At 40.5% G+C, this 21,893-nt stretch overlaps 1 protein-coding gene across 3 annotated transcripts in view; it reads left to right on the top strand.

Annotated features, from left to right (window-relative positions):
- Positions 1-21,893, top strand: part of crhr1 (corticotropin releasing hormone receptor 1) — a 225,861-nt gene that overhangs the window by 188,003 nt on the left and 15,965 nt on the right. For 2 of the 3 annotated variants that reach the window (XM_039740119.1, XM_039740118.1), the window contains 5 exons: positions 2,551-2,704; positions 13,162-13,222; positions 13,657-13,729; positions 14,509-14,594; positions 19,813-19,948. In XM_039740119.1, coding sequence (XP_039596053.1) covers positions 2,551-2,704; positions 13,162-13,222; positions 13,657-13,729; positions 14,509-14,594; positions 19,813-19,948 — 510 coding nt within the window. The remainder of the gene's footprint in view (positions 1-2,550; positions 2,705-13,161; positions 13,223-13,656; positions 13,730-14,508; positions 14,595-19,812; positions 19,949-21,893) is intronic. The other variant, XM_039740120.1, reaches the window with a different exon arrangement.

Here is a 21,893-nt window from a genome sequence, read left to right as displayed (position 1 = left end):
GTTAATTCAGAGACATCGCAATCGGACAAACACACAGACCCATATTCTTTTATTAAGGTGCATAATGGGGGAGCCATATATAGCATAATTGGTCTGAATGCTGCCACCTATTGGCCTGAACAACACAGGTGTTTCTGGAAAAAGAAGACAATGAGGGCAAATTTGTGAAAACATTTGGTCACCCATCCCTTTGACCATATGGCTGTACCTAAGGCTCACTATCTATTCTCTTGTAAATGACTTCTAGCTATAATATTTTCATCTTATTGTGATAATTCATCTCAAAAATTGACAGTTTCTCTTAAGCCTGTGGGTTTCCCAGCTGGAAATTAATTCTTTCAGTCATTCCAGCTAGTAATCAAACACACAATAATAGGACTTAATTGTTTAAGTGTGGAGGTCTCCAATCATCGCAGGACCATGCCCCGGAGCGCAGAGCTTTGCTTCTCCTGTCAGGCTCTGTAGAATACTTAACTGTGAACAGAAATCTTTGCAGGCTGATTGTGTTGGCACAACTAGAGTGGAGATGGTGCGTAGTTGACCACTTCCATGTCCTTTTATCTCCAACTCATTTTCAGCCTTCCACTTTCTTCCAAAAAACTGTTGCACCCAAAAAAGCAAACGTGTTGTCCATCCATCCATTACCCAACCCGCTATATCCAAACTACAGGGTCACGGGGGTCTGCTGGAGCTAATCCCAGCCAACACAGGGTGCAAAGCAGGAAACAAAACTCCGGGCAGAGCGCCAGCCCACCGCAGGGCACACACACACCCACACACCAAGCACACAATAGGGACAATTTAGGATCACCAATGCAACTAACCTGCATGTGATTGGACTGTGGGAGGAAACCCACGCAGACATGGGGAGAACATGCAGACTCCACGCAGCGACAACCCGGAAAGCGAACCCAGGTCTCCTTACTGCGAGGCAGCAGCGCTACCACTGCGCCACCCCAAACGTGTTGTAAGACCTTCAAAATGTTACCATAAAGGAGAATAGAATTCAAACTGTCCTACCCAGATAAAATTCACTCCTCTACAACTCAAGTGGCTACTGAACTGGCTGGCTTTTACCTACACTAAGCCAAGTGAGCTTTAGCTTTGAACGTTCAAAAATATAAGTACCAAAATGTGATCAAAAAGCCTTATGAAGCAGGTGATTTCTGTAAACCTCTGGCTTGAAAGAGGTGGGCGACAAAGAATCTTTATTAAAGAGCATTTGTTTTCCAGAAACAGAAAAATATAGCAAAATTCCCAAAAGAGAAGTCATGCCAGGAGTAAATGTGATTGTAGTCCTGCTTCAAGAAGATGATTGCACATGGTCTCTAGGGGACACTTCTCCCGTGACAGTGGCTGTGATGCATTGTGCTATTGTGTTCAGACTGCCAGAGCTCGCCTTTTGATGTGATAGTCTTAATAAACATCTGTACATCCAGGCTGCCTAGAACATCATCTCTGGCTGTGTGTACCCTTCTTTTCTCATCATAATTAACACCAATGCACTGTGGACACCTCCCATCAGACTCAGATTCTGCAGTTCCTGGTTCTACCTACCATACAACTCTGTTCAAAATCCTGTAATTGCATGAGTGGTACATAATGATGTCTTCTAGGCTTAAAGAACAGTATGCACATATAAGAACACAGATAACTGTGAGTGCCATCCTTTTGAACTTCTTTGGCATCTGGCATTATCATTTATTGCCTCAGGCATGATAAGGGCCACAAGATATACATAGTTAGTAATAACCCAATGTCAAAACCGAAAGTCCACCCAGACTGTTAATGGCTTACATGATTCGAAGACCTATAAAAGAAGCCAAAATTCAAGACACTAAGACAACAACAATTAAAGGTTATACAGTAGATCACATACAAATGAAGGGTTTACCTCTAAGGCATTTATGGTCACTCCATTGATGTCTCATGCATCATGTCTCTCAGGGATTTGTGGGAAGTGACTGCGAAGGAAACATCCAACACCTCACTCTGAAATGTCAGCATCCATAATGGCGAATATTTTCCACTTTTTAAAATTGTCATAAAATGAAAAACTAATGTTATATTCAAAATCTTTGACATGCAAAACCATTTACTGTAAGCAGATATATATTTTTCCAATATACATTCAAGTAGATCACTTAAAACTGTATACAACATGTTTGGACTTATTTGTTTTCTTTTTCACAAAAAGTAATTTCACTGTGTTGCACAATGACAGTAAAGTGCTTGAAGTTGAACTTGAACAAGTAAAGCTACCAAAAAATGTTCAAAAATCAGTGATCACAACAACCGGTGATTTTAGATTTTCTTTTTTGCTTTCTCTACTTTATTGTGTGGTCTTTGGCTCCAGTTATTGTTTTAATAGCAGTGTGGTGGTTATTATTCGCTCTCTAACAGTTAGTTGGTTGAGGTGGGCACTGCAACAATAGCTAAACTTCTCCTGGCTGAAGCCTACTTTATATTAATGTGTTGAATGTGAATGTGTACGATGTCTGATTTTGTATTTGTAAAAATATTCTCCATGATTTTGTATCTTTCTTTAAGATCTGGTGCCGACTGGTAACTGCAGCCTATAATTACTTCCATGTGACCAATTTCTTCTGGATGTTTGGAGAAGGCTGCTACCTGCACACTGCCATTGTCCTCACATACTCTACTGACAAGCTGCGGAAGTGGATGTTTATATGCATCGGTTGGTGTAAGTAACCCCTTTGGCTTGGTTCACCCACAATTACTGCTAACTAGGATTTAGTGATGGGCAATTTGTGAAAGATTTGCGCTTTTTAATTCATCTTTTTAGTGAGCCATAAAAATCGATTTGCAGGCACAAGTGAATCGATGCAGTGGAGTGCAACATGAATGCTATGGCGCTTGTGTGATGTTCTCGGTACTCAAATGTGGCAATTGGTGCCACGGCCCACCTGCCAAGTTGTTTGCCTGCCTATGGTAAAGTCATCCCTGATGGAGGATCGCAGGAATCATGGGAAAGAGGGGTCCTTTCATCGGATTGGCTGGCCCAGCACTGTTTCAGCCGTGGAATGGCCAAATGGGGGAGGCAGCTTGATGGATGAGGTCTCCAGGACTCTAAAAATATCAAATCTTACTATGTGATATCATCTACTGTTAAATTCTGCTCCGTACTTCTAAAATTTTTATTTTTATGCTGTACTGAGGATTTCTTCTGTTCTGTGTATTGTATTGTATTGTATTGCCCCCCTTCTTCTGACACCCACTGCACACCCAACCTACCTGGAAAGGAGTCTCTCTTTGAACTGCCTTTCCCAAGGTGTCTTCCATTTTACCCTAAGAGGTTTTTTGGGGAGTTTTTCCTTGTCTTCTCAGAGTCAAGGCTGGGGGGCTGTCAAGAGGCAGGGCCTGTTAAAGCCCATTGCGGCACTTCCTGTGTGATTTTGGGCTATACAAAAATAAACTGTATTGTATTGTATGTCAGCAGCGACTCACTCACTGATGAATCATCATACAAGTATTATATGGTAACAACGCATTGACACTGAGTATTTTTATATTAAAATGTAAAGTTGTTTGTACAATTTGTTATTAGCATGGTTTGAAGTAGAGTATATAAGCATAATATTAAACCAATATGTTTATGTCCCTTTGTATATTCATCAAATTAAATTACAGTCACACAAAACTAAACCTTGGAAACTGACTGAAACCCATGACTCTCCGATATCTGCAAAAATGCAAAGCAATTCCCAAAATGAAAGTGTTATCAGTTGGAAGATTTGTCCAGTATGGGGAGATTAAATGTACAGTATTGTACTTAGAAATCACAAACATAACAAAAAGGGGTGAGAGTAAATCCTCCAAAAAGAACCACAAAGCTGGCCAGGACCTTCGCTAACCTTTCTAGAAGAGGCTCACCCGAAGTCAGCCAGCCAGCCAGCTACTACTTGCAGGAAGTGGACTACATAGGCCTAAAAATGTGAAGTGCAAAATGAATAAAAATGCCCATTTAGAGAAGGGAATCTGTTAACATCTGGCTTGAACAGACAAGTCCAAAACAAGAATCTTTGCAAATAAAAAAATTATCACAATTAGGTAAAGAATAGAATTAGGAAAAAAGGGAAAAGAAGAGTATGCCTGAAAAGGTAACAAGTCTAGATTCACAAACAAGTATACGAATCAAAGGAACAGAGAAACAAATCCACAAAACAAGAGAAACAAGAGGAAAAAAATAATAATACAGAATTCCAAAAAGAAACTCAATGATCATCTGCTGTAATTCCTTCATTTACTCTTTTTAAATGCAGAGGGTGATCCCAGAAGAGGTGGTGTCATAGTAGCATTGCCTCTTGGAGGGGTTGCACCTACTAAACATAAGGAATATCAGAACATTTAACAAGACAGTACAAAATATTAAATAATAATAAACACTTGATAGGAATTACACAGTAACATGGAAAATAATTAATACAACAATTAAACGGCATACTGTACATACAAAAGTCCAGGCCGTAGCATAACAACTCATTTTCTTATTTTAATCCTGTTTAATGTATAATTTAACATTCAAAATAGCACCATATATATTTTTCGGTTGTATGTCTGAGATGTATCTGGTTGAGGCCAAATCCAATCCACCCGATCCTGGATTGTACTTAGCGGCTTTGAGAACATCAAGTTATTAAATTACGATTAGCAAAAAGTGCACTGGTCTTCTTATTGGTATTGTGCCTTAGAAGAATAACTGGCATTTTTTCATGATAAGTGGTATCGTATAAAGTAAACTAATGGCCCCCTTGTACATATTGTTATGGACAGCACCTAGTGTGAAGGTTACTATTTATGGATGTCTACATGGGAGCTGAGGCCCATCCAGGCAGCAGAAGGTGCAAGGCAGGAACCAACATAGATGGAACACCATTCAGTTGAAGATTCCACATTTTTAAAATGTTGTCTCATGAAAGGTGTTATATACCATCAAAAATTCAGTTTATGATAATGTAACTGCTTGTGCTCAGTGTTAAATAGTTTTCAAACCATTTTGAATGGCATCATTTAAAATACAATTGAGTGGCTGACACAGTAGCCCAGCATTTAGCCCTTTTATCTCACAGCTCCAGGACCCTGAGTTCAATTCCTACTCCCCCCACCCTACATTTTAAAGATCTTCTACTGCATTGAGTGAATTTGCCCTGTGATGACATGACAACCCATCCAAAGTTGGATGCTGCCTTGTTCCTAATGCTGTCGGGATGAGCTTCAGCTCCTCTCATGTCGAAAATAGGTGTCAAGCTTTGTAAAGGGCTCTTGTAGTAGTGCTCAACGTGACAGGCACTGTAAAATAAGCATTAACTGTGCGGGGAAATGCCAGCATTAAATTTTTCACCTTAGCCATGAAAGTTGAACTCATGTCACTAGAGCAGCACTAACCACAGTGCCACCCCCACGCGCTGTCTTTCTCCTCATCGTGAAGAGCCATCATGACATCTGAATTGAGCTCCTCTACTCAACGCTACCTCTAATTTTCCAGTCCTGCCCTGCTACTGTTGAGTTAACTGTGGACACCCAGGCGCACCGCCTTTCCTTTTCTGCTCCATTTAATCAGACTCTAATTACTTAGTGCAGTCTTCCTTGTCTCGCCCTCGGCTGCCATTCAACATTCACTTTATTATCCTCATTGCTGTGCAGGCTGTTTAAAGCCTATTGTTGTTTCCAAATGGTTTGTGTGAAAGGCTTTGTTATGATGCATCATGGTGAAAGGTGCTATACAAAGTGAAGCCCATCAGGATTCCAAATGATGGCTTAAGTCACAGAGGCGTTCCCAAGTGTGTTGGCACTGTCTAGAGCCCAAATGCAGAATGCAAAGAGGCACGCCTACAATCCTGCATTTTACCAATGGCCTCTATGGACAGTAGAGAGTAAGCTCGTCCTTGTCTATTTGGAGAAGTAAAGGCTCAGACTGTTTTTAATTGTTACAGATTCTTCATTTTATTTTGCTTATTCCAATCTAGAATGATTAGGGGCAGGTGTGTCAGACACAAAACAGACAGGAATCCACCATGGAGACACAGGCCATGTTGGGCGCACACATCAGTCGGTGTAAGCAGCACATTTGTCGAATATGACAGGAAAGGCAGAAGACCTGTAGGAAAAACTCACACACACACTTGATATAAATCTGTACACTTCTATGCAAAAGCCTCTGGCAAAAATGCTGTACAGTGGGAATACTTTCAAAAATAATGGATATTAATCAGTAAACTTCCTAAAAACTGCAGTAAACGGAACAAAAAAACATCAATGTGCTCAATGTGACCACCCTTTACCGATTAGTCCTCCATCATGCATTTTCTGGAGGTTTCTGCTTGTCTCTTGTTCTGTTACTGCAGATTTTGCTGTTTGATTTCTATTCCCAGATTGGCCAAATGATCAGCCCATTCAGTGCTCTGTGGTCAGCCATAATAGGATTCTCTGTTCCATTTTTTATAATTTTGGCCATGTATTTGTGGTCATGAAGTTGAGGCCAATCAGACACTTGGATAAGAACCTGTCTGGACTCCTCAGCGCTGAGCGACACATCAGGTTTGATCGAATCTACAGGGAACCTCCTGCGTGCTTGACTGTTGCCTGCAGACATGCATCCATGTTGACATATTTCAGCTAGGGTTCCTTCTCTGGCTGGGCTTCAAAGGCTTGTTTTGTGTCTTTGTTGAACATTTTTGATTTATTTGTAAGTGTTGCTGTTTATTTTGTTTATGATTTACAATATTCTTTACATTTTTTTAACCTTTTATTGAATTTTAAAAAATCAAATAACATTTCATACAAGCAAGTCAATTTTTACAAAACTAGGATCAAGTCAAGTCAACCCCCACCCATGAGAAAGAGAGCTAGGCCAACATAGTGAAACTTTAATAGTAGAAAAAATAAGTAGTAAATAAATAGAATAAAAAGGGGAAGAGAATCCTCTTCCTCAATTTAAATGCTTTTTCTAAAATGTTATTAATTAGATCCTTCCATGTTTTATAAAAGTTTTGTACAGATCCTCTAAGTGAGTATTTCATTTTTTCCAATTTCAAATAGTAAATAACATCAGTTACCCACTGGCTGAAAAGAGGTTAGAGTTAGGATTCTTCCAGTTGAGCAAGATAAGTCTTCGTGCCAATAGTGAACTAAAGGAAATTCCAGTTTGTTTGTCCTTCTCCACTTTAAGCCCCTCTGTGAGCCCACCAAACACAGCTGTTCATGGGTTAGGAGGGATTGTGACCCCAAGGCTGTCTGAGAAGCATTTAAAGATTTTAGTCCAGAATGATCTTAATTTGGAGCAGGCTCACAAACATATGACCCAATGAGGCTGGAACTTGATTGTAAAAACATCCTGGAAACATCCATCCATCCATTATCCAACCCGCTATATCCGAACTACAGTGTCACGGGGTCTACTGGAGCCAATCCCAGCCAATACAGGGCGCAAGGCAGGAAACGAGCCCCGGGCAGGGAGCCAGCCCATCGCAGCCCTGGAAACATTTTGAATAATTTTAAATGAGAGAGGTGCGTCCAATAGATGATTTTAAGTTGAATAATTGAATGCTTTGCACATATGGAGCTCAAATGAATTCTGTGCGTGACTGCCTTCCACTCCTTTTCTCAGATGCTGAGTGAGAGATCCTTTTCCCACTGTACTCTGGGATCTTTGAAAGGGAGGCACTTTAAAATGTTTTTATATGTTACAGAAATGCTTTCTGAGTCCTCAAGACTGATCAATATTTTTTTCAGAGTAGACGTAGGTGGGAGGTGAGGATAATTGGGCAAGTTTTGTTTAACAAAGTTTCTAATTTGGAGGTAGTGAAAGAAATGTGTTTCTGGAAGGTTAAATTTGGAGTGTAATTGTTCATAGGATGCAAAGATGTTGTCTATATAAAGATCTCTAAGTGATTTAATCCCAAATGTTTTTCAGACATTAAAAGCTGCGTATGTTTGAGAGGGTGGAATAAAGAAGGTTATCGTGCAGAGGTGCCTTAAAGTACTTCCTATATTGGTTCCATATTCTGAGTGAGTGAAGCACAATTGGGTTGTTAGTATATTGGCGATATCTTGTATTTAGTGAGGTACAAAGCAAGGAATATAAAGAAGTGCTTCAGGATTTTATTTCTGTTGCGGACCAGGCCTGTGTATGTTCATTCATTTGTGTCCAGGTTTTTACAGCTTGTATATTTGCCACCCAGTAATAAAACTGAAAGTTATTGTATACATTTTATCTATCTGTATTTAAGCCTGTGTTATGTCTCATATCAGAGGCCCAGTCGAGAAGAAGCTGAAATTAGGCATTTTTCCCACAGCAGGAACTTTGTTTTCAGGAACCATTGAGCTCCTTCGCGGTGTAGGCCTTGTGCTCCCTGGCTATTTTCATGTGTTGCATTACCACTCTAGGAGTTCACAAGGGAGCACTGCACCTTATTGCCTCAAAGTGATCACGACTCAGTCTGGAAGATTATTGCCTTGTGTGGCTAATCAGGGAGCCCATCATGAAAAGTGATGCAGTGCAAATTGTGGTGACTCTCCAAAGCCCAAACTACTAAAAGATTTGTTAAATGGCACCAGTGCTTGTTGTCAACCAGTCAGCACAGTTCATCGCCTGATCCCCACCCACGATAGCTCCTGGCTGAATGAAAAGTACAGGTAGTCCCAAAGTTCCGGACATCCGACCTACGACTTACGAATGGGGCCACAGCTGTGACGCATGCGCCTCAGTAACTGCCGCCCCGTCATCTTCAGCCTGGGGACGCTGCAAGCAGTGGCTGGACGGAGGCTGGAGGGGGGCAATTTCGCTGTTCACGCAGTGTAGTGTCCCTCGGGCGGCTCCTGACGGCAAGCGGTGACCCGTGGTCCATAGTCACCAGGGCCACAGCTATCGCTCGTGTGCAGGGCTAAGGCTTGATGGGGCGATTCACTGCCTGCCCACCACGCCACTGCAGCTACTGCTCCTGACTGGATGTAGGCTGGATGGAGCAGAGAGGGGAGCCTCACTGCCCGCCCACCACACATGGCTGCCCCGTTCGTTCTTAGTGGGTGGCTGGTGATGCTGCAAGCGGTGACCCAGTTGTGGCTGAACGGGGGCAGCATTGTAGTGTGCCTCAGGTGGCTGCCTATTGTAGTGGGGTGGTGGTGGGTGATGCAAAGCCCCTTTAGTTTAGTAAAGGAACCAGAGAAAGGCAAGCAAATATCTAGGGTTCCAGCTTGAATACCTCCTGTCATTGAAAATGACATTCTGAAAGTCATGACATGCTTTACTGAGTACTGCAGTCTAATGGATGCCCTCTTCCAGGCTTACAGTGATTTCTTCTTAATATTTGATGGAAGAACCAGAGACAGCATCTTAAAACTCAGCACAGCTATTCTTGCATTGTTTCGTCATCATGTTAATGAGTGTAGTTTCCCCAGTTATTTCCACTTTTGCACACTGTGTGTCTTCTTCATGATCCACTGAAGCCCCTCATGTCTGCTTCAGGGTTCCTCCCCTGGCGTAGCTTCGAATTCATGTTTTACCTCCCATTTGTTCATTTTTGTTTCTTTGATATATGTTGTTTATGTGCATCATTCTTAATTTTTGGTTTTGTCTATGTGTATAAGCTGCCTTTGTTACATTCCATGTGTTTTGTGGGTGGTTCCCCCAAGAAGCAGGGCCACCTACCCTTTACCACCAGGAATTGCCCTCTGTCCTATAAATTTGGAGGGTCTTCCATGATTCCTGATAGTTCATTGTGAATGTGCTCCGGAGTTGGTGAGTTAATTGTGTTTTTGCTGTGCTTGTGCCTTTGGTGTACTTTTGGACTTTTGATCGTCATGCTCGGTGTTGGACCATGTTATGTTTCTGGATTACTGTATTGGGACTTTGTTTGCATTATTGGATTGTCTTAATGTTTTGGGCAATTCCTGTGCTTCTTTTGCTGCATGGAGCGTCATTATATTTGAAGAGCATTTTGTGGGAATAAACATTTTGTTTTGTAAAAATTTGGTACATGCCATTATTACTAGCTGGGATTTGATGGTGATATCCCACTTTAGTGGATATATTTTGAAAGTCCTTTTGGAACTTTGAGACTTTTCAGACTCCAGATCTATTTAATCTTGGCTCAGAGTGTCTCTGTCTGCACCTTTAACCTTCTCGGATTTGTACGGTGAAGCACAATTGTGCATCCAGCCCCCAGCCATTTTCGAAGTAAACTTCCAACTACTAGATTTATTTATTTATTTATTTATTTATTTATGCAGATGCCTTATTTTATTGCTGTTTCTGTTTGCCAGGCTGTCTGCTGTCATTATTCTAATTGGATGATTTTACTGTTGAAGGTCACAGCACTTAATGTCCATGTTTCAGCAAATACTATTAATTATTTTAATAATGGTGAATGGATTGAAACAGTAAAGCATAATGGATACAATCTGGTAGATGATTTTTAAAAGGTAAACAAAATTGAGAAGTATCAATTTTTCATCGTCCTTTTATTCAGGTCTGAGGTCAGCTTTATTTTTTGGACCCGTTGCTATCACCCATTTATTTCACAATTTTTTTCCTGCCTTGTACCCGATGCTGCTCCAGACCTTGCTGGCTGAAACAGAGGATAGTTGTTTCTAAAAATGGCAGGGCAGTGTGGACCATGAAAGTCTGAAACTGTTCATTATAGAGCTCATCAGGTCAGGCCTGCCTGTGTCACCTAAATTCCAAAAGCTAAGACTTTCATTTTATGAGTAATTGAATAGAAAAGTGTGGACCCCAGGATGGTGTGGTTGTTAGTGCTGTTACCTTACTGGTCCATTGTGCTGGGTTCAAATTCTTCATGGGTTTTTCTTCATGTTGTGAATTTGTGTCATGAACTTGAGGTTCCTTAGCAAACAGAGTCTCAAAATGCCCATATTGGGGTTTGGGGGGCATCAAACCCCAGCTTGTCATGAAAGGCGATGCATAGAATCTTTATAAAGAAGATAATTGTTTTCACAAAAAATGCTCTTTGTAATTAAAAGCTCCACAGAGCAAAAACAAACCATGTCAGGAGTTTCCAGAAATAGTCAGTTCCATACCAAACAATGTGTCAATCCACAAATCCAGATGAAGTGTGAAAAACAGAGCAAATGGTCAAAATCCACAACAATAAATCACTAGCAAAGCAAAAGATACTAGAGCTCACCAACACCAAAGGCGTATTCAGTGAACCACAAAGGACTGTGGGTTTTCATCAGCCTTTATAGGACAGGAGGGTCTCTAAGCTTCAGCACTTATTACAGGTTTAGCCACCACCTCCAATCCCCATCACTTTAAAGTGAATTGAACAGTGGGTCAGGGGTCCCCCGTGGAGTTTTTGCATGTTTTCACTCCTTATAGATTTTGTGCACTCGACAAGGCTGGTGGAGGGCTGTTCTCCTTTGACTGTTCTCACTGTTGGCAAGCAGTGTCAGAATACTAAAATGGAAAGGAACAAAAGAGTGCTGGGTTTGGAGACATTGGGGGCAAGAAGCATAAGCGCATTGGACAGGTAGAAGAATGAGCTGGACGCCTGAGATCACTGCCAAAAGCCCGGAAGCAAACCCCCCAACACAAATGACACCACCGGAGTAAAAACAGTCTCTTGATAGTAATGGGCATGTGCCCCGCTTTTTAGGGGTCCACCCACAAAATGCACAGCACATAAAAAAAACAAACAGGAGCTCATTAATCAACAATTGTAACATAAACATTACAATCAAGAATGAACCAGATTAACATAAAAGACCCCCAGCCATGAAACATAGCAGCTTGCTGCTGTTTGGTTGACCCTGTGCTGATGTGTCCCCCATTCACGGCTACACCCCAACTTGCTCCAGATGCTCACACAATCCTGAACTGGATAAAAATGATTTAAGAAATGAAATGAAATTTCTAACAATCAGACAATGGAAAAGCATTAATCAATCAGCTGTTCTGACATTTGTCATTTCAAGTCAACGCCATGCAAATGTAATAAAATAACAAATACTGCAGATAAACACACATACACATGGAGCCCTGGAGAGGACATGGTAAGAAAAAATAAAAAATTGTGAGAATAATTAACTATTATGTGCAAATTTTAATTAAACCATTCCCACAAATTAGCTAATGCCTAATGAAAAGAGACAATATGATAAGGCTACTTTTTTGATTTGGGAAAGAGTTATGACCGCATTGATCTTGCCTTACAGCGCCAGCTATAAAAGATTCTCAGGGCTAATGGGCTATGCCGATGACGCTATATCAACGTCAAAGAATTTAGTCACTTTATTGCTGATCATTTGCAAGGTGCAGGAAGACTTGCATGGCTGTCATTGAATGTACACAAAGTGTGCACAAATTACATAAATCATGGGAACATTTTCAATAAAATGTTTGCACAAATTAACTAAAACATGAGAAAGTTTTAATCAAAATGTGCAAATGAATTACATAAATCCAGGGAATGTCCTAATTAAAACATGTGCACGAATAGTAAATCATTCACATCATTTATTATTTTTTTCTACCAAGGTTCTCTCCAGGGTTTCTGTACAAACAGACAAATTTACTAAGAAATTAATATTTGATCAATCAGTTAAATGAAGTGTGAAAGGCTTGGATATTAGGGAATGTAAGAGAGAACATGCGGGAACAGCCTGCGGAGGGAGCATCATGATGACGCGGTGTATAGCGCCTTGACTGTTGGAGCGTGTATTCCTACCCCCTTCCCTATCCCAATTCTAGTTCCTGCCCCTGTCTGGCCAGTTTGCCTGTTAACTTTAAATGAGTTTTGCTGTCATTGTGCAAACTGGCAACAGGTCTGGCATTTGCATTATTTGCTTTTCTCTGCATGCAGACTACAATTGCTTTAGCAATAAACAGAAACGTAGATAAAGAGTTAAGGGGTGAGATGGCATTACACAAGGCACACCCCTATGCTACACCACTATGCCATTTGTACATTGTTATCTCCAGATTTGTCACCCTGGGGCAATTCCACCTCTCCTGAGTCAGGAGCCGCTGATAGGAAAAGGTGAATCTCTTTCTGTGGGTCCACACTGACACCGGGTTGGCATTTTCCCAAGAATGGCAGAGGCACTCAGTTTGTGTTTTGGACGTGATGTCTCCATCTGACTTATTTACCCTTCCACCGTTTCCTTTTTTTTTCTCCCCTCTAGGCATTCCCTTCCCAATAATTGTGGCATGGGCGATTGGAAAGCTTTACTACGACAATGAAAAGTAAGATTTCATTTGGCTGACTGAATTTTCTGATAACTTTAATTGCAGTGGCTTCTTTTATTATTAACCTTTATACTGCTTGTAATTGTTTCGGGGGTCACTAACTCATTTCACTCCTCCAGTAACTTACCCTAAGAAGGGGGGATAGGTTTAAAGAAGGCGGGGAGGGGTCTGAAATATGAGGTTACACCGCAACAGTACCCCTAGGTACAGGTACTGTACCCCTGGTCCCCTAGGAGGGTCAGGTGCCAACTGCTTAAAAGAAAACTGCTTGCTTCTCCAGGAGTCCAGATGTTCCTCAAATGAATGACTGAAAGCTTTTTATTGGATTCTTTCACCTGTTATTGATTTGACTTCTTGTCTTACCTACAGTAAGCTAGATGCTGTGCTGTTGTCTATACCTGCCTTTTTACTTTTGTATCCACAATCTTCAGGTGCTGGTTTGGCAAGCGTGCAGGAGTTTACACCGACTACATCTACCAGGGACCAATGATTCTTGTTCTGCTGGTGAGCATAACCTGTTAGGATTCTGCCTGGTACCTAAACTCTAAAAAGGGTGACAGGCCTCAGAAGCTAAAGCCAAGCCTGCACTACACCACATTTCTGAATAAAAACTGTTTTGTTTTGGTACTCCTCTCTACTTCAGTCAAGTGTAGCTCCAAACTCAAGGTGCACGTTTACAGCCTCCACAGACCCACTAGGGGGACAAATGCTTTAAAATCAAAAAATATATTTGAAGGGAGAAGAAAACCATAAACCCTCTGACCTATGAAAATAAAATTCAAAACTAAAAGTTTAAGGATTTCCAAAACAAATATGAAAAAGAATATAAACATAAGTAAATTAAGAATGTAACCAAAGGGAACACCTAATAGTAGGGATGGACAGAACTGAGTATTACAAAGGCTAGATGTCAAAACCCAGACAATCAAATAACAGAAACACAATATACAAAATCAGAGCAGGAGACTCTCAGTGCTGAAGCATTGTACGGGTGGGTGGCTGCTTTTTAAGTAGCTCTGGGGATGGAGTCTTAACTGCAGTGTCAGGTGGTCCCTGGCTATAACAAACTACAGCTTTAGAAGAAATAGGGAAACCCAGGTGGAATATATTCAATGAATCTAGAAGAACAAGTGCCTTGGCATGGAACTGAGTATGTTTGTGGTCTTGGGCTTTGGATCAGCTGCTTTGCCCAGCATGACAATCTCAAGAAAGCTGTCAAACTTGTCATCCACCCACCAATACCCCTAAGCTGAAAGTTGCTGTTGTTTCAATTGCTTTTCCAGATCAACTTCATTTTTCTCTTCAACATTGTGAGGATCCTAATGACGAAGCTCAGGGCCTCGACGACATCAGAGACAATCCAATACAGGTAAGAAGGGTCTCCACTTCCAGTGTCACTTGATCATGGAGGTTACTGTCAAACGCGCACTGTGATTTCATGTAATGGTGATGCGATGGGTTGGTGCCGTATTAATAATACTGGGTCTGCCATTTTTCTATCTTGTTAGTTTTTATGGAAGATTATTTGTGCTAAAATAAAATGCATTCCAGGGACTTAACTACCTTGTAATGCAATGCATATGCACGTGGTGCATCCAATTTTGGCTCGCTTTAATCCTGTCATAATTAAAAACACATCAACCAAATGATGGATTGCTTTTCACTACAGCACACAGTTTTCTTGTAAGTTTAAAATACTATACAAAAGCATTCTGAATTTTAATAGATATCCATAGATATCATGTCATAATCTAAAGCAGAGCAAACATGTGGCATTTTGCTTATTGTCTGTTCTGAGAGTATTGCATTTCAATCCGAGACCACACGTTAGTCAAGCCAAAGTTAAATCTGATCAAACAACCAACCAATGTCAAAATTTGTGGCATAGGGCTTCAGCAGTTGGGATAAGAGGAATACCATTTTTTGGGGTTTTCTACCAGCACTTAAGATGGTAAACAGGGATTTGATAAAGCATGGAATCTGCTGTGTCATTGAACAAGTGAAAGCTGGTAATGTAAATTACAATTTCATTCTCTGCTGCGTTGACTGACTGGCTGCTGACAAAGGCTAGTGCAGTAGAACCAGCAACAGGAGAAGAATTTCCAACTGCAACATTAACATCCTTAGAACACATTCATGTGCTAATAAAGAGCTGCAGCATACAATTATGTAGATCATCCATAGTGTCCATACTGTTCCACTAAATATGGTTTTAAATTCCTGCAAATGGGGATGAAATTACCGGTTATTGCTTAATTTCTTGACGTATCAGAGAGGACAATCAGAAGAAGAATGGAACAATATAAGGCAAGCATAACACATTATTTAGACAACTTAACATAAGAGTAAACTTTTTTAGTGAGACCTAAAATATGCTTCTTATCATTACGGTTAAACGCACACTCCACACAGAAAGGTTTACAAGTAGAACATCTCTTACCCCAATTGTTGATGCCCCTTGCCCCACCTTTTGATGCTGATTGGTCATTTGGTGACATTCAGTTTTGGAATGATTAATGTGTGGTCTTGAATCGAAATGCAGAACACTCAAAGCAGCCGCTAAGCAAAATGCAACACTTTTGCTTTGCTTTTAGTTATGACACACAATCTGTAGACATTAATTAAAATGCAATAAGCTTTTGTATTTATGACACATGCAAAAATTATAAATTGTACAACTGCACCACGTGCATATGCATTGTATTGCAAAGGTATTAATACGGTGGAGTGCATGTCATTTTGGCACTAGTAACCTTCCTTAAGTTCAGACTACTGTCATTTTAAGACACTACAATGAGCCTTTCTTTCAGTGGAGATCATTTATTGCAAGACATTATCAGAAGTAAAATAGGTAGAGGTGGTCTCCTTGCTGCCTGCCACAGGCATCGTGACTCATTTTATTTCAAGACCTTTCTTTTCTGACTCTCCAGGCGATGATGAGAAACTTCCTGGAAGGCATCCCAGTAGAGTTTCTAATATTAGCAATTAAGCCTTATCTCTAAAGACAATTTTAGCTTTTGATAAGTAAAATCAGAAATTAAAGGCTGCTGTCAGTCCATCTGCAAGGAAGCATAAAGATGTGCCGGCTTCATACCTGAGAGGTCAGGAGGAATCACAGGGAAACTGAGATGAAAAGGGTAGCAAAGGAATGTAGGAGGCAGAAGCAGGACAAGAACAGCATTTAGGAGGGTGAGGTCCCACCTAGTAGGCCATTTGTGTAGAACATTAGAACTATCTTGATCAATTTGTCTTCAATATGAAGACAGTGGGTGTAAGTCATAACATAACAAAAACACCAAACCAGGATCTCACTAATCTCCCCCGAATTAGGCCTCACCCCAGGTAACCAGTCCCCAAACAGACATTTGTATGCCCAAAATGGTGCTTAGACTTTATGCAGGGTGACACAGAAAAACTGGAATTTTTGAAAAACCCAATAAAAATAGAAGAAATCCAACAAAAAAAAATTATTGACAGCAATTAAGCCGCTACAACTTGCCTTTTAAGAGACAGTAATCCAAATTATCAATGTCTGAAAATTACGTCCTGTAGATGGCGTCCTCCTGCATTCTTCCAATCTGCTGTTGAGGTTCCCCATTGATCGCTGCAACATCTCAGCTGGGATACCACGAATTTCGTCTTGAATTCTTTGTTTCAATTCATTCAGTGTCCTTGGCCGAGTCGTGTAGACCCGACTCTTAAGGTAGCCCCACAAGAAAAATCACAAACGGACAAATCCGGTGATCTTGAGGGCCAGGGAATGTCACTGAATCTTGAGATGACACGGTTACCAAACAATTCTCGCACAGCTGCCATTGATTGCCTTGCAGTGTGCGATGTCTCACCATCCTGTTGAAACCAGGTTTCGTGAAGTTGTGGAAAATTGTTCAATGCAGGTGCAACAAAAGATTGCAACATCTCAACATTTCAAAAGTTCCCATTTTTCTGTGTCACCCTGTACATTTAAAGTACTTCTCAAAGGGAAAAGGAAAGTTCCTTAATGTAGTATTTACATGTTTCTGGATGTTTATAAGTTAGTTGGAGGTTTAAAACATATACAGTATAATTAAATTATGTTATTTCTGTGGCATTTTGAGTTAAAAAGTAAATTGGGAAAGTCTTTATTTTTCATTTCATGACCCCTCTTTTGGATCATGTGACGCATCATTTTTTTCCGGTGATGTCATGGATCTTGATTTTCACATTTTTTCAGTTTTTCTTCATTGGATGCAAAAGATCTCATTCTGTTTAGTGCTAATCATCCTTATTTTAATTAGGCCCTGGTGTTGGGTTTATCTCTCTGGTTTCTGCTGTGATAATAGAGCCTCAAATGGCTGTGATGTCTCTAAAATAGGACCTTCACTGCTTAGCCCAAATAAGCTTAAACTAATGCAACTGTTCCTCACTGCTAAGTGTTTGCCTCCAGCCTTGCAGGCCCCAGATAAAGGAGTGCTGACAAAATAACAAGTATAGTCGCAAAATAAAGAAAAAGGCCCTGGATGACTGTAAACCCCTGGCTTGTACACAAAAGGGCAAACTAAAAATCTTTACAAATTTCAAAGCAAAGACAAGAGGGACAAAAGGTTTAAACTTTTATTCATGCATTATAGGTTAATATTGGTAAATGTGTCCAGAACAGAAGCAAAATAAAAATGAGTGTGACAGCTCCTACCAGTACAACCTGGGTGGACAGAGCTCATCTTGCTAGGAGTCTAGGTATCTAATATGCCCAGATAACCTGCTGGATCTTTGTCTTAGTAAGCTGATTGGCCTCTGAAGCAACAAGGTATCTGGATGGACTGAAATGAAAGAAACTCCTGGGTTTCTCTATTTGATGGAATGTATGCTGGTCTTGTGCTGCCTTGATGTATCCGTAGACCAATGGGACATGGTAATGTAGGGCCGACTTCCTTGTTATGTCCAGGCCTCCTGCCCTCTTAGAAGTCATGTTTAGGCACAGTGTTTTATCTTTGAAACGTCTACCAGCTTTTCATTTTAACCCTTCAGCTAGGACTAACTTGTTCATTGTCTTTGTATGCTTCCAACTTGCGTATAGAGGTCAACAAAATCTTACCTTTCTCTGAGTAAAACGGAATTATCCTACGATATCTGACTGGTTCAGACCTGAGTAACAAGTGAGAAAATACAAGATAAAGATTTGGAACACCTTGCAGTGAAACTGTTTTAATGATGTGGCCGGCCAGGCAAAAATGAATCAAAAAATGAAACAAGCAGAGTCATTGTTACATCTGCTGTCCAGACTCCTGCTTACAAGTCTGGCACTCACTGATGCTGGTTCAGTAATAAATGCAGATTTCTGGCATTGCTGAATTCTATATACTGAGTGTTGCAGTAGGAGCAGAGCTTCTGGGCCAGAGGCCGACATCCGGAGGCTGGAAGTTTTAATGTTTGAAGAGGAAAGAGCAAAAGGTATCATTGATAACTCCATCTCTTGTCTCAGAATGGTATTACAGTCAGTTCCAGCATTCTGAAGATGATCCTTGAGCACTTGCGTCTGACACCTGGTATGTTGTGAGTAGAGCAGGTTACTAGAACGTTGTTCCTAAAGCATGCTTTATCAATAATATTCTACATAATAAAAGAATGCAAATCACATCATCCTCATGTCACCTTACCGTTATGTCATCTTATCTGAAAGCAGTGGAATCTTGCTAGTCTTCATGCTTGACAAAGGAGGTGACATTCTAAATCCCTGAGGTTCTCTTATATGCCATGAAGGACGGTTCAGAGTGGGTTGTTTTAACATCTGTCTTCACTGCCTTGTGTTATCCCAAGGAAACTCTTATCCTTGACTGCTAATCTTCTCAAAATGTACCTTCTCTTCTCCAATATATTGTAACCTGGTCCATATTTACTTATACCGGGTATTCTATGATGTTATAATGGACTTGAAAAAATCCAAGAAAGGCAGACAGTGCCTCCCTGAAAGAATTCACTTAGGGAACCCACATCTTTGTGCCTGCTTCTTTTCTTTCTCTTTCCAGTTGTGTTGTTTGCAGCACAACATGTTGGATGGGGCACTGTGACAAAGTTTTTAAGGCTTTGACTTCGGACTTCAAACTCTGAAGCTGTGGGTTCTGACATTTTGTGACAGTGAGTAAGTCACTTGGAAAAACAAAAGAAATGCAACCAATTGTATCTCAACTATTGCAAGTCCCCTTGGATAACAGCGTCTATGTGAATGGATAAGCCAGCAGTGAAGTACGGAAGAGAAATGACCCTGAGAGACATGGATAAACACTCTGGTGTGAATAGCCCTTGATAAAGCTTGGGAATTAGCAGAATGCACAGTTGTAAATTAATCCCTAAACTAGGAATAATCGGCTCGACAAATCCCTCTCTTCCACTCACCTTTCAAATGTAAGCCCACCTCACAGGAGATTACAGCCTTTTTGTGAAACACATCACACAAAGATAAAGGTTAAGCCTGCCGGATGGCATGCCTGCTGCTCATCCTCATACTCACCCTTGTCCGGCTGCCTGTTGAGTTGAAGGCTTAGAGTGGCAATCAGGCCAGCAGAGCTGTCACACTCAGCTGAGTTTCTTGCTCTTTTCTCTCTCTCCAGGAAAGCTGTGAAGGCCACCCTGGTTCTGCTGCCCCTTCTTGGGATCACATATATGCTCTTCTTTGTTAACCCTGGAGAGGATGAAATTTCTAGAGTCGTCTTTATATACTTCAATTCATTTTTGGAGTCATTTCAGGTATGGCAAATCACTTGCGTCATGACTGCTGTTTGTATAGACAAAGGGAATTGTGGGTAACAGGCATAGAATGATGTTGTTTTGGAGTTAAATGTTGTTCAGCAGTGACTGGCACACCAAAGTATTAATGAACACTTTAATAAGTAACCAACAGGTCATAAAGCAACGTGAACATTCTGCGAAGACCTAACCAAGTCAGAGAAGTTCATTGATAATGAGTAGCGGGCTCTGTGTGCCCGGTCTGATCAATAGGGCCAGTGCATCAGCAGTCTGTACGGACACAGAGCTAACCACCTGAGTACTGGGAGCATGTCATGTGAGAAATCGTCAGGTTCTTTGAAATCTGGGCAGACAGCCTTCATAATGATCTCCTTAGAGATTGGGAAACTGTGAGCATCACGGAGCCGTCTGCGCTGACGTCAAGGAGACAAACTTAGCACTGAGAATATGGCAGTGTTCAAGAGAGAATCATTCTCTAACAGACTTGAGTTGACAGCTTTAGTAATGATCTGTATAGAGTTTGGAACATACAAAGTATGGTGCCTATAAAAAGTATTCACTCCCTTGGAAATTTTCAGTTTTTATTGTTACACAACATTGAATGACAGTGGATTAAATTGGCTTTTTGAAACTGATCAGCAGAAAAAGACTATTTAATGTCAACATGAAACTAGATCTCTGCAAAGTGTTCTAAATGGATTATAAATGTAAAGCGTAAAATAATTGATCTCATAAGTATTCATACTCTTCAAATCACTGTTTAGTACATGGCAGCCACAACAGCCTTCCGTCTGCACTCACAGGTCTCACTCTATCAGCTCTGCTATTTTTCTCCTTCTTCTTTGCTAAACTGCTCAAGTGAGTGAACAGCTTTTGTCAAGTCCAGCCACAAATTCTCATTTGGATTAACATCAGTGCCCGTATTTATCAACTATCTCAGACAGAATTACTTGAACTCTGTCTAGGATAATAAGAATTTGTCCTACCCCAGAGTAGGACATGTGAAGTAGTAATGAAGTGTTATACACCCTGTCCCAGCAAGGAGTAGAAGTTCATGTTTAGGAATGAATCATGTCACAGTTTTACACTACCTGAGCCACAAAATGGCACTCATGAAGGCATTTTGTAGCTTCCTGGGAAATCATGATGGTGTTTTGCAGTTTTCCTGATACTAATGCTAATGTGGCTTCAGCACAATGCTAGTAATAATAATAATACAAAGGTAAATAAAAAAATACACAGTAAGCACAAGAGATAGAAGCTGGCACAATACAACACATTCATGATGGCTTATGGGTAATTTGAACACTCACAGCATACAAACAGCTCTGCTGTTGGTCTATTTGAGGCAAAGTTCAAATGAATATGGACACTCTGCTGTGTGATTGCACCATTGTTGAACAACATGCCGTAGTGAGATCTTTGGGCAAAGGGAATGGAGCTTGCTGTAATTCACCCCTGAAACATTTTACAGTTACACACCACACATGACTGCCCTATGTCTTGGCATAAGCTCAGTATAAGCAGTGGTCTTGCAATATAAGCAAGGAGACCATCCCAGAATATATTTAGAATGATAAAAAGTCTCTAATTACCGTATGTTGCCTTAGTTCAGGATATTCATATCAAATGGAATGATTTACTTCAGGAGCTAGAAGTACATAATAAACAAGAATAGTTGTGTCAAATATTCAAAATATGAAAATATGTGCTTCATGTTAAATGTTTAAAGTGAAAGCATTCTCAATTGTAATATTAATTTTTCACCCTCTGATAGGTCCATAAAGGCCTAGTAAAAGATCAAAAATCAAATATAACATCATATTCATAATCGCTGACATTGAATTGTCTACAACTATACCCCACGTGCCTTTGTTTGAAATTTGTAATTTTTCACCTACTGAGAGTTGCTATTAGAGGACTAGGACCACCGGTAAATACTCAG

Source organism: Polypterus senegalus, chromosome 17 (genome assembly GCF_016835505.1).
Source record: "Polypterus senegalus isolate Bchr_013 chromosome 17, ASM1683550v1, whole genome shotgun sequence".
NCBI classification, from domain to species: Eukaryota; Metazoa; Chordata; class Cladistia; order Polypteriformes; family Polypteridae; genus Polypterus; species Polypterus senegalus.
The sequence above is the reverse complement of the archived record's forward strand: the minus strand, read 5'-3'. Positions and strand labels throughout refer to the sequence as shown.